The sequence below is a fragment of the Athalia rosae genome, chromosome 2 (assembly GCF_917208135.1).
Source record: "Athalia rosae chromosome 2, iyAthRosa1.1, whole genome shotgun sequence".
Lineage (NCBI taxonomy): Eukaryota > Metazoa > Arthropoda > Insecta > Hymenoptera > Athaliidae > Athalia > Athalia rosae.
In genome coordinates, this window is record NC_064027.1 from 10,266,594 (window position 1) to 10,281,155 (window position 14,562).

Genomic DNA, 14,562 nt, shown 5'->3' on the forward strand with positions numbered 1-14,562 from the left:
TGTGGCGTCCGCGTTACGTAACCTATAAGCTATCCAACTTTTTCAAACTACCAGGGGACGGGACAATAATTTGAACCTAAAACATTTTATGGGGACAAAAACGAGCTCGCGGTATTTGCAAAATTAATTTTCACTCCTACGGAAATCCGGACGAGTATTCTACACCGCGCCGCCCGCCGTGGTAATAAAACTTGGACACTGTCTTACGGTCCATATAATTTATCGCATTATGCGATTTGTGATAAGCGAAAATTCAAATTCAACGTCCAAATACCGACAATCTGAATAAATTCACGTTGTTGCAGAGTCAACGTATAAAGGAGCTAATAAACTACGTCAAAATCGCGAAGTAACGGATCGTCAATGTTGTTCAGCAGCTAACTTATATGCATATTTTTATCATGATCTCAGCAGACTTTCTCTCATACTTATGTACGTGTAATAGAGCCCCTGAAAAATGTGCCGTATGCCTACATAAAAAAGTTTTCCCAATTTATTGTTACTATTCTTATTCCGAACGAAGGAAGAAAAAAGACAAGTAAAGGTTAAAATAAATAGAGACGAAGCGTGATTTTTTCTTTTTGCAAGTTAAACGAGGCTGTCCCTAGTTATATAAGTTGAGTAAAAAAGTTTGGGAAGCATTTTTTCGGCTGTACATACACTCGCAAAGTGGTACAAGTGGTATTTGAAAAAATTATGTGGACAAGTTTTTTTCAAGGACCTCTGGGTATAATAGGGTGACCTGTTTCAAACGAAGGGTTTGACCGTCGCGATGACGATTCGACTAAAATTCGGCAATTTTTTCGGTCAAGATAAAATAATTTATTAAGATCTCGCAGATCTGAACACTTAAGGTTTATGACAGTTCAAAGTTCAAAGCGGCCTCACAAATGCCCGGTAGCTAGCAGAAACCTTATACTGGAACAGTTGGGATGATTATATAGCGGAAATTGGGACGGAACGTCCGTGTTTTCACGTACAGTCGTCGGGAATGAGGGCAGCCGACGTCATAATTTCGATTAACTTTCATAGAACACGATCAGTTTCGCACGGCCATCTGATTGAGTCATGTAATTAGTACATTCTACGTAAGTATTTGTTGGTTCTGACTATTGACACAGGAGAAATAAAAAAAAAAAAAAACTACGGCGCTCATGGAATTGGATTGACCGCGGCAGCAAACCCGTACGCGCAAAGCCTCGGGGCAAATCTTTTTGCTGATTGAAATTCGCTTTTACCTGATCCTCTAACAAAATTCGACCGCTCCCGCAGACTTCTAGATGTATTCGAAGTTCTGCTTAAAAGCATTTTTTGTATACGAGGTTCGATTTATATTTATTGCCCTCCTTGTGCAGTAATACGCTGAAGCTGCGTTACCAGCTTACACTTATATTCACGTGTATATATTTGGTATGTTAGCGTTTCATACCGATATATCATCTGCAGGCGGTTAAGGAATGAAAACGTCATAGATTGACAGATGAACAAATCGAGCTCGAATTTATATTCCTGGCGGGGCGAGATTTCATTGTAGCGAAGACCGAGGTGTTTCTCCATATGTCCGATCTGGGTGCAATTATACGATACGACAACAGGTGGTCCGGACGGACAGACGCAGATGACCAACCGCATTACCCTCCGAACGTTCATTTACATATGGAGTGCAGAAATTCATATATACCTCCTCAAATAGATCCAAGGTCTCTCGTAGTACACGCGAAAATATCATTTTATTTGTGACTTCAATTTGGAGGGGTGCAACAATTAATTTTCTGCGAGACCTTCACTTTCCTACATCTCGTTCCACTCTGCATATACCTACCTATATATCGACGCATAACGTGCCCGCAAAAGAGTGGTGAAAATTCCAAAGCCAAAACTTATCGCAGATAAGTCAAGAATTTTAAGACATTAATCAACGAACGATCAAGCCGATTACACGCCTTCGCCCAGAAACCTAGTTTTCCCTCTCTAACCCTTTCGTATCCAGGTGAACTTCCTTTCAAATGAATCCCACGTATACCTATGTATAAGTGAGCACGTATGTAATATGTATACCTTTTTCGTATGATAAAAACGCGCACGCAATACGCGCGCATACAGCGTCTATATTTTATTCACCAGCTGCAGAGATATACGTTCCACCCAAGGCTTTTACTGATTTTTCTGGGTCTGGCACGAAGTGCTTTCCACCGTGAATCGCGGTACAAAGAGTTTGCCTAAAATGGAGTCGTTCTTTGTTAAGAAAGAAGTCAGGAGACGGGTACGATGCAGAGACAGTCTATAGCAGAGACTGTAAGGTCGAAAAAAGAAGAAAAAAAAAACTGAAAGGTCGTCACCGATGTACTAGGTTCTCACGTTACATCCGATCGGGCATTAAAAAATTATTTTCCATTTCCAAAATTCATTTCCTCCATCCTCGTGTGAATAATTAATTATAAAAAAATATTTTGCTACCAACTACAATAGAAAGTTTCCTTGTCTGCAATTAAACATTAAATTTATTGTGAGTTGTTATAGGTAGGTATACATTTTTTGAAACTGGGGTAAAGGTTATTGTATAAAAAAAAGTCGTTACATGTGAAAACGTAAGTACATTATATTGAACGTGCAGCTGGGGGGTTGATTATATCTAGGTTGAAAAATACAACCTTTCGCATTTCACGCAATGAGAATATTTCAAGTGTTGGGTTTTAACGGGTGTTAAACGAACCGTTTCAAATCGCACGAATTCAAACGAATTATAACGAGCTTGTATATTTGCTTTGTATAAACTCCGCCGTTTATTTTTATATTGTAGAAATTTTTAAGACTATATACATGTCTCTGCAGGCTACCTGGATAACGACGAGCACCCTGCACGGAGACTTTTTTAAAGTGATATAATAAGCGAGTCTCTTGTAAATTTCTGTTTTTTTTTTTTTGCACGGATGAAACGAGAAAATTTAAAAAATATACGAACGATGAAACGAAGCAAAAAATACCATGAAAAAAAAGTCTTTCGAAAATACTTGGGCGAAAATACATTACAATCCCGTACCGCACATAACCGGAGCAATTTCAGTTCAAACGATAACATCACCAACTATATCACGTCGTTTGTTCTTTTGGATAAATTCTTATGTCTCACGATCTGATGTAAAGCAAACATACGTACACAACCCTCATTCATAACTGGCGTAGTTAGACAGTAGTTTTAGGTTGGCGCGAAATATCCCTAGTGGAATTTACGTACGATGGATGCGGGTCAAGTGGCGCCGGACCCCCACCTCTGCCGTTGCGCTGCTGTAAATTCCCCTAGGGATATTTGACGCCAACCTCAATTATATCGTGTAGTGTCTAACTATGCCAGTTATGAATGAGGTTTGTGTACATTGTAACACATGATTTCATTTGAATGGTACAATAATATATGTAATTTCAGTGACGCGAACTTCGAGATGAAGTTATTGTCTGTAATTTCATTCTTCATCCTTTAGTATTCTCATATGTATAACGGGTTACGTTAATGAATTCAACGTGTACAACTGTGTTCGTTTCTTTTGTCTCGCCACCTCGGATTTTCTTGGTGAAATGATAAAAGAGATTGACGCAAAAAAGAGCGAAAAAAGAAACGTACGGACGAGGGCGAAGCTACCCACGAACTGCCCAAAAGCTATTCATACGTCTAGCATTTGGTAAAGGTAAAAAATTTCCCTTCCCCCACGTTGTTCGAATACATATTTCACATGCATACGAGTATAGTTCTGTGCATTTCGTAATCCTCCGTATTTTGCAATACGTATACACGAATAATACTTGCGTACAAAAATTCAAGCTATTTATGTCGAGGAAAAATAAATACAGAGAAACAAATGAATACGGTAAACGAGAAAATAAAATAACCCTTGAATTTTACCGAAACGAAAGTCTGAAGAAACACCAGCTTTTTCTACGATTCTGATTTTTTTCCTTTCACTTTATTCGTACAGAAAAATTATTTGGGATTGGATAATTATTGCGAATGATCGGTCGAGGAATACTAATTACTTGACATGGCAGTATCATCGCACTGTCGTAATTATAATGAAATTTCGCGCGAAGTGTTTCATTTTTACAGTTTTACGAATCGTACTGCTATCATTAATTGTTCTCATTAAGGCAAATTTTTTGCACAATTGATCATCCGAAATTATGATTAAATCGTATTTTTGGTAAAGCCAGACGAAACTGATGTGGCAGAGCTTATCGATCACTATTTGTCAGTTGAATTTCACGTCCATTTTTTACATTCGAACAACACTATTCTTTGTGGCTGTTTTTTTCTTTTTTTCTTTTTTTTATCGACATTGTAAGCACAGATTTTAGGTGAGTTTGATGTTTAATTTTTCGTACGATTGCACGCAACTGCGGATCGAATATGGAAACTGTAGAAAGTTTTGCGGTAAGATTGATGACCCTAGTAAAAAATGTGAAAAGTTTTTATCCATCGACAGCTATGCAGACTGACTGGCAATGAGAGTCGCTGAAATTTGGGAAGGAACCCACGGTGTAAATTTTGGATTTGTTTCTTAAAGTAAACATTGATTCTAGGCTAACAAATAGATCGTGAAATATATCGAATAAATTCTGTAGCTATTGAAATTTGAAAAGCGATGGCGCAGACACATATTTTCTATACGGCAAAGAATGACCTTAAAATATCATCATCCGTCAAATTATTTAAATGATGTCACCATGACAATTTTTCACTATTATGTAATATATCCCTTCACTTATCAACTAATGGACCGCATATACACGCACCGAATGTAGTATTCATGTAAAATTGCTTTTTTCTTTTCTTTTTAAATCATCTATTTATTTCATGTATATATGTATATATATATATATATCGCTAAAACTCGTTTGGATATATACTTCATGTGTGTACGTAGTACTATAATATTATATATATAATACGCATTAGCCGTTTATATAGTTTATATCTCTTCTCGCTTATAGTCTTAATAAATTATTATTCCGTCAAAGTACAAAAATTGTAATGTAAAAAATTGTGTAAATTCATGTTTGGTTAAATGTTGGATTGTAAAAGTTCTCTAATTTTATTTTTAATGGGGGTGTATAATATATAGGATTTGTTTCACGGAACTCTGGATTTCAGTGAAAAAACGCAATTCGCACCTCCGCTCTGCTCATGTGTAATATCGAATAAGATCGTAATATGCATACGTGAAATTCGTCGACGCTGTTTGATTCTTGAATCAAATAGGAAGAAAAAAATTCACTGCGAATAAATTCTTGATCCGACCGGATGAATTCCGTTCTCAAAAGGCGGTTTTCGCGTCTCATGTACGTATAAATGCATCGCTCCGTGTAACAGTCTCAATAAATTTTAGACATTGATAAATTACCAATTTGTTAATAATTACCTCAGGGTCACCTAATTTAAGCGTATGTATATATATCATATTCAAATGTCTGTGATTCGAATTGAAAAATACCGCAGGAATAATTTTCGTGCAGCGTTTGGGCATCGTGCAGCTTTCTTTTTCATTTCAACGTTTACTTTTTTTCCGTCACTTGTTGTCGCGGTATTACTTAACCAATACATGTTGTTCATTCGTGATATTGAATACGATTGCTCTCCTTTGATTGATAATTAGATTCATATTGTCCTCGTCAAAGACGTCGCGATTCACGGGATCAAACGTTGGCTTTCCTTATTGTTAGACAAGCGTATGGTAAAGGTACAGAGATCTTTTGGGATAATTGTCAATTGTCAAGGATTCAGCAGATTAATGTATCTCTTCTCCCCCCCATCCTTCCATGGCAACAACCGGCGACAACCGTTCGATCGACAGTTGAAAAATAGAATACGTTCCGTCATGGTTCGTTATAGGGATGATTTGTTCTATTTATGAAAAAAGACTTCCGTCTGCAGATCCCGCACATTTATCAGAATACCATACGTATATATTTATAGCCACTGACCATCATAATCATTTTTTTTTTTTTATAATAATTTGTTCTCTTCTTATAAATCAAATAATATATGATTTTCAGTCTTCTCTACAATACGTGTAGGTTCTCGCAGCTTTTTGATTTACTATCACGCGCCCATACTTTTCCCAAAAGTGTTCTGACCTTCAAACTAGCGCTAGTTCTGCTACCCCTGTATTTTTTTGGCGAATTATTCTCGGAGCTCGAACCAAGCGGCGACCTATTGCGATTCTTACGCGATCTTTTCGAAAATATATCACGCGCGTGTTCGGGATTTTCCAATTTCAGACGTATCTGAGATAGAAGGCCTACCAGTAGTTCGTCGACCTTGTGATTGATGACAACCGAAGTCTCTATGAACTTGCAGTCGTACGAGGTCGCCATGGATTTTCCATCTGAAACATAAAGTAAAGATTTACTTAATCAAACTCCTAAACTTCTTCACCCCGTCGCAATTTCAACGCGTATGAGCCCGTGACGTTAATAAATCCACCGCACGTAATAGTTATATGCGCTTAACACGATGGGACAAATGCAAATTAGTTATCGATCTCGACAGAAGTTAACACGCGAGTCTCGAAGTTCTCATTGTTATAAATCACATTGTGTTTCATACGTACTGTATCTATGTCTGTACGCGTGTTCAGATATTGGAATATGTACGTTATGAAGTAATGAAATATCGAAAATAAAATCACCTGCAGTTCCTTATATCTCAGGACAAGATGCAAAACCAGCTTTTATTATCACGTATCTTTATTCATTTTCTCTGGAATATAAAATTCCCGAGAACGAGAAATTATTAAACGTCAAAGCTGCAGGTTCTACAAGAAAAGTTCAACGGTGCGTTATTCGACGTAGAAAAAAAAGAAGAAAAAAATTCCGGATCACAGCTGGTATTATTTAGTCATGCAGACTTTCATATGGGTCTTTGAATTCTTCGTCGAGTATGACCGTTCCCACATTTTGCCGATGAAAATCTTCGTGCAAAAAAGCGAATGTAAAAAACAAGAGAGAAAAAAAAAGATTTCTCGCGGTTTTCATACATAAAAGATTAAGAGCTGCTGCTGCTATACGGCAGGATGTTCGCTGCGTTAGCCTACCAACATACCCTCACCACTCTGCAAAAATCCGGAAATTCGACAAGAATGTTACGTTACTGAAAAGCAAGTGGAAATCACTTGAAAAAATCGGAAACACAGCTTGCAGTCATTGTGATTTTTGGTATCATTTTTTATCGTGTTATGGATCGAAAAGATCTAATGTTGGTCGTACGATGTCAAACCTGGATTCCTCTTTTTATAACGCGCGACTACATTGCAGTAATACGATATCTAAGATATAAGAATGAGGATATGTAATTTCAATAAATGAATTGAGAATATAAAATATAGATCAGAAACCTAGAATGATCTGTTGGGTTCATACGTATACGGTCTAATTGTAAGCTGCAATCTCGAACTTTCCGAAAGGTTGTATTCAAATTTTTTTCAGCCATATACGTATTTCTCATCGTGAGTGAACTCGCACTTTTCTCATTCAATTTAACTTTCAGCGGAGTTGATCCGCGCATCCGATAAGATCGGTACTGACGATGCAAACGCGAATTCGACAAACTCACATATATATACATGAAGAGATGGTTTTCAACGACCCCCTCAATTAGTTATCGAGAGGAAAAGGGCAATTTCATTTTGATTCTGGAAAAATTTGAACCGAATCTTTCACCTTTGAATATCAAGCTGCAAAAAAACCTTCACCCGGATCTTATCGATTTCTGATCAATCCGATACTGATCTGATTCGTTGAAGTATAGTATGTTGATTTTTAGAAGATCGTGGTTTGAATTTTGATGTATAATCGAAGTATCCTATTTCTATATTGCAGTAAAAGGGTAGTTTTCGACCTCTAGTTGTGCATTGCGAAAATTGATGAGCGGCAGTGCTTCCCTCTTGGAGATTATCTTTCTTATTTTTTCCTTTATTTTTTCGTTCGCCCTTTTCATTCGGTCTCATTAAAATTCGTGCTATAGCTATTGCTCGAATTAATCGATCATTACCGCACGCGCATTATAGGTTGGATTATACGCCCACGCGATTCTTTTATCTTCAGATTGCAGTTATGTTCAGCGTATACGTACAGAGCGTATTTTTTCGCAAGGAACGAATGCTGGATGTAGTTACGAAAAATTCGCATTGCAGGCCGAGCAATCCAACATTCCAAGGAAAAGAAATTCACAATTCGGAATGGAGAAACTTCTTCTAATGACCGTCGAGGGCCATAGTCCTTACAGTTACACTTTTCAACAATGGACCATACGAAAAAACAACGTCCATACTTCATCTTCGATGTTAAAACCTCATAAATCATCTTGACACTTCTTTGACCTACCGACGATTTAACGCTCGAGCACGTATCATTAAAATATAGCCGCAACGGTGATACGGACATCCAACAACTGGGTAGGTGAGCAGAAGCTCGCGATGTTGCTATTTTCGCAGAACGCGCAACTCATAAATCTCACAAAAAGTCATGAGCATGAACATTCTTTATGCCCCTAGTTTATGTTTATGGTCATGAGAAAGTCTAGCGAGCTGCGCAGCTCGACGGCAAAAACAGAACTAACCGGCCGTACTCGAGCTTTCGCGAATACGGCCGGCTTGAGCGCGGTCTTCTTGGATCAAAAAAATTCTCTGTTCAATTAACCCGCCGTTACGTTTTCTATTAGGTACAATCTTAAGACTGATCGATCGGAATTCAATGTACTTGGGCGCGTTTGATTCGTATGAAATATTTTGATTCTCGGACAAAAAGTTTGTTGCGGAACGTGTGCATCGAAAATCTGAATAACAATGTCAGACTGGAATTTGATGAACCGAAAACCAGTCACACAAACGATTCCAGAATTTTCAATTTTCAGCCGTGAGAATAAGACAGAAATCGGAGACTACAAAGTCTCGGAATTCTTGAAACATAAATAAGAAGCTGTAGTCTCGTGATATAACTGATAATAATCGAAGTCCAAATAACGATACAATGTAGTTCAATCAATATAATACGCCATACCCATATACCCATTGAATTAGGTATAAGAGTTTTTTTGCAACCACGATGCTTTTCGGTGAGATACACATTGTACGGCGTATCGTATGACATTGTATGTTGCGTCAGTGGTATTCCTCTTGAATCGCACGTAACACAGTTAGAATTTCTGTTTCGCGGAAGAGCTTGCAAAATTATTTACGCGTGAAATACCGTCAACGTTACCAAAGGTGCGCGCTAACGTTAGACACTTAAATTTAATAATTCAACCAAGCGAACGTGAAGTGACGACAACATCTACTGCACCACTACCGTAACACTGAGCTCTGTTCTTTCTGCTTTATTATATAGAATCTTCAGGGTTTCTTGGAGATGCATGGTGGCGACTCTCGACTCCCAAAGAAGAAACGACTGTGAGAAACGGAGCGAAATGTTTACTCCAAGGAATAATGCTCGCAACAAAGGTTACAGATTCAACAAACAGATTCAACAAACGGCCAGAGAAAAAGTCGACAGTCGTTAAAAAATTATGTTCTCGAAACAGCTGGGGAAAAAATTGTATCACTGACATTGATAATGTGACACATGTTTGATCAATTTGAATATCATGCGATGTAAGCTGTGCAAATATTTCAATGAAAATGAGCGCAAGAGTTTAAAAATGAAATAAAAAAGAGAACATGCGATAACAAGATCAAATCACTGGAGTTGGTTCCAGACTGCGCGATCGTTAAATTGAAAACCGAATACAGATTGTTCATTCTTACCCTCGGCCGAGACGAGCGTACCCCTCACGAGGTCAACCTTATTTCCAACCAGGATAACGGCCTTCGAAGAGACGTGGTCACTTCGCCATAGGGTTTGCAAAACTTTCTCCGCCACTTCAACCGAGCTGCTGTCTATTGTTGAATAAACGACGCAGTAAGCGTGAGGATCGTAGGTGGCTATGCATTCCTCGGGCTATAAAAAGAAACGAAAAGACGAAATTTATTGTCAAATTCGTTCGTTTATTGATAAAAGTAATATTTATTCAATTCCCTTTGATGCGCGCCGTTCATTCTTGCGACTTTTTGTTTTTAACATGTGTAGCTTGTTTTTTGTTTTGTGCAACGAATCGACGTAAAAAACAGTTGCGACGGAAGAAAAAATTAGAAAATTTATGATAAAACAAAAATAAGTTCACCGATGCAGATACCCTGCCCGTTTAAGCGTAACGTAGGTATATTTATTTTCTGTTATATCCCTATACGCACGCATTCGAAAAGGGAGCGTACGTTCGTCAACGGATGGATGCTCCACTTGTTTTCCCAAATAGGGTGGCTATACTCGTCCACGTATTTTTTGAAAGGACAATTTTTTTCTATTCGACTTCATCCTCGCAATTCATCGAGAACACCCAATACACCTTATGAATGTACGTTTATTTTTCAAATTCTCTCTTTCGAAGGAATCGACAAATTTCAGAATGAAATGACGTAACCATATAAAATTTGCAATATGAAAAAATCGGTCATTCGATTCTAATCGAAAAGTGAATCGGAAAGATATCATTAACGTCATCAATCGCTGAGTACGAAAAATACAAGTAGCTCCAATGAAGCTGACTGCAAAGGATTCTCATCAAATTTTTCATAAAGTATTGGGGCAGGCAATTATATCGATAGCAAAGGAATTGTAAATATATTCTCATCAGAGCAGGAAAATTGTTGGTAAAAAATATGCTCTCAAGTTGCTAACATTGCGGAACGTATAACGTTGTCAGTACGGCACAGCGCGCGTTAACCTGTTTTCCCTCATTTACCTTAAATTAATTAATTAAGATTTATGTTAATTAGGCTAATTAGAGTATCTCACTTCTCCGGCGAAAAGTGACGTTTATACACGTAGGTTAGCACAGAGGCTAAGCAATTACTTGATATAGAACTAATTCCATGCAGAACATGTGGGGCACCTAACTTAGAAAATACGGTAACGAGAAATTTCTTGCTTTTCTGTTTTGCATAAAAAGCGCTTTGTTCCTCGGCGACATACCTCTGAACAGCAAGTTATTTAATTGCAATAAAAAATAACAGATAATCGCAACCCGCGATTACATTACCATCATTCGGCGTGCTTTTCATCACATGGCTTTTTTCTCTAGACGTTGATTTGCGTCCAAGACCAAGAGAAATCAGACACAGCAAAATTAAGTCTGGAAAAAAACTTTCCCGAACATTTAAGCCCTAGCAATGACACGTGTGAAAATATTTGATGATTTGGAAATGCTGACAGAACTTGATTAAGAGTACAATGAGAACATTTTTCTCCCATAAAAAGTTAGTTCTGTGATATTGGTTTCTTTTGACCCAATATTTTCATAGCATTTACCCGTTATACCCACATACGGCCAGTACCCATTTTGGCGTTTGCGTCCGGCAAAAGCTTATCCTTGATATTTTAAGGGGTTAATTAAACGGACCACTTGGATGTATGAGGTAACGGTTCGCGAATACAAACGACTCAATTACGACCAAGTAACCCTTGCAGGGCAGACTCACTAATGATAGGCAACAGAGACACGGTTTGATCATTGAATCAACCTTGCAAGTTTTTATAGAAAGTTGAAGAAAGTTAGCGATCCGTATTTACCTATTTATATCCACACGGTTGTCGCATGCCCTTGAATAGCTCATCAGCACCTCTTATTCATGCCTGAATTCATGCGGTTGAAACCTTCGAATTTTTTTTGTCATTCTAACTCATCAAAGAGTTTGGTTAAGAGTAATTAAATCGATGAAACCTTCGAGTATGTATATATGAAATACGAGGAGCTTCCAATATTTCGGCAATCTGAGATTATTTTTCTACGTGATTATCCGATCATTTGATGTTGTTTATGAAGCTCCTTATTTTAGTTTGAATTTGAAGAATATGATGAGCTTTGGATTTCATCACTTCGTTGAAAAATAAAAATTCTGGCATCAAAAATTCAGAATGGAGTTGATGGATGGAAGGAGTCGTGGGACTTATTTCAGTTATTGTCTACACTTGAAAGGACGTTCGAGGATGTTGAAATACTTAATATTATACTTATTGGTGGCGACTACTCGGTGGTTCATTTATAATACGTTAGAAATATTCACAAATAACAATTATTTGTGACGTATGAATATAAATGACCACCAATAAATCACGTTACTTTCAGAATTACGAATTAAGCACCGTCTTCATTCGTTTTTACATCGATCTCTATTACATTCAAACTCGGTGTTCATTCGTGATTGATGAGGAACTTTTCGATCGATGGAGGATAATGTTCATACAAATGGTGTTTTTCCACCGTTTGAACTGTGGATCCGTTTCTTTTTATTTGATGAAATTCAAACATTTCAATTAAGCTCTCCTCAGGCGATGTATCAAATACACGCGCATACGTTGTGCCGGCTTCGAGGTTAACCTATGTAACAACGTAATGGAGAAACTCGTACACCTGACACAGCATTTGGATACATGCGTTGTACGGGTAGATCGTTTTCCGCTCTCCTGAATCTGCAGATTCAGCTCGTTCAATATCCGGTGAAGCATAGATATATTCTCGAAACGATTAGCTAGGCAGGAATTCAGACTGATCGATTGATTGACAAAAATGACTGAAACCGTCATCGATGTCACATGGGTACAGCACAAAAGAACACTGTGGGTCGAGTAAAAGGATCAATTCGTCTCAAAACTCGCATAAAAGCTGAACGCTCGAATAGACAGCTTTTATTTCGTATTCGAAAATTTGGAGAACTGCCGAGAAACACCAGCAACTGAAAATAAAAGGAACGGAAGGTTCGTGAAAATTCGTTGCAAGCACAACGACAAGCGATGCCGAAAAATATCAATTTCGACTTCTACAATTTTGAAATTTCAATGGCGATTCGGACGAACAATCGACACGCGGGTCGTGTTGAATATTTCTTTGTGTATCGCATATCCTCATTCTATTACGAGTAACTTTTTCAAAGTTTCACTTCCGAATCCTCGTTTCACACGTGCATGTCGTTTCTGTACAGTTTTGAGAAAAAATAATTCGCCGGTATCTTTCCATCCACCCGGTATGGTTAAAATGATAACCCGTTAGGGATGTTATACACGAACTTTAGTGCATTAGGTCTGCAAGTTGAACACGCGTACCTCAAGGACTAATAAAGAAGCTCGATGTTTTTTATAGAAGCTAGAAAAGCAGCGCGTAACATGTTTCGACGACACGACCTTTGCACGGACCGCGTACGGCAATTATTACGGTTCCCCGGGGACAGCTCGACTCGTTGTGTACAGGAAGGTTACGGTTGTCACTATACACTTCCAACTCCTACGATGATAGTCCAGAACGGACATCTACACTAGCGGGTGCGCCATGACGCAATTCGCGATAGGAGACGTTACCCAAGGGAACGTAATAACGCTGCCCCTCAATACTTAATATCGTACCGCGGTAGCCTCCCGTGGACATACCTATTCCGTTAAAGCGAATTAATTCTCGCATTGAAAACCTCGGTTTACAGAATGAGGGGCAGAAGTTATTCATACGGTTTAATTCGGCGCACTCCACGCGTAATGAATACCTACGTATGTAACACAGCGCGGTCACAAGTAAAGAATATTTTACGTGAGATGCGACAGTCTTCGGATGTTCGATATTCCTCGAATTGAACGAGATGATAACCGGCAATTTTTTTTCTCACCGATCCCACAATCTCACGTTCTTATCTCACGTGCGGTTTGTATACATGTACGCACCTCGTGCGAAGTGGGAGAAACGTTTCTCCCGTCGTATCGATATCCTGGATTTTGGGACGTACCTCAACTCGCCGCGGGTATGCAAAACTATAATAAACATGGCTAGGTGTGCAGCGGTATTCGGCGTGAAATGAAACGTCCTATTAAATCTTGGTTGTTTCATTTAAAGTATAATACATAGGTAGACGTGGTACATAAACACGTTATACGTATATACAAATGGAATTACTACCCTTGGCAATTTAATTATACGCAACACTAGTGAGACCCATGAGGCGCGGCTCGAATATCTGACGGAAAGAAAAAAAGACGTAGATGGCGGCGACACGAACGGCATTCCACGGCAGGCAAAAGAGACATCAAGAAGGAAAATATATAGTCAGCGAATTTTGCGCGCGAGAGGACTATAAGACCGAATGGCGAGCGACTTGACAACGGGACAGGAGGAATGCGATATGGATTTCCTCGAATATTATGAGTAACCTGGAAACTGGGGGAATCTCTTCTATTTCGAATTTTGATAAGATCTCCCTTTGCCAGGAATACGGATTATTCGACTCTGTTGGAGATATATTTTAAAGACGAGTGAGCGACGAATCGTTCCTCCGTAGGATATATCCCTTTGCCGTCACGAACGTCGCCCACATGCTGCGTCTTGCCGGCTCGGATCTCTGTTCAATTCATCCGTTTCAGAAATTATATTGAAAAATATTCTACGGTCAGAATAAGAACGTTAGCCTTACATATTACAAGTATACCGCCGCAATATAAACA

The 14,562-nt window shown here is 38.5% G+C and overlaps 1 protein-coding gene across 2 annotated transcripts in view; it reads right to left on the minus strand.

Annotated features, from left to right (window-relative positions):
* Window positions 1-354: 354 nt before the first annotated feature.
* LOC105694056 overlaps window positions 355-14,562 on the minus strand; it is a 159,784-nt gene continuing 145,576 nt past the window's right edge. For both annotated transcript variants that reach the window (XM_048650451.1, XM_048650450.1), the window contains exons 10-11: window positions 9,792-9,984; window positions 355-6,377 (exon numbers count right to left, since the gene is read on the minus strand). In XM_048650451.1, coding sequence (XP_048506408.1) covers window positions 6,052-6,377; window positions 9,792-9,984 — 519 coding nt within the window. In that variant the 3' untranslated portion in view covers window positions 355-6,051. The remainder of the gene's footprint in view (window positions 6,378-9,791; window positions 9,985-14,562) is intronic.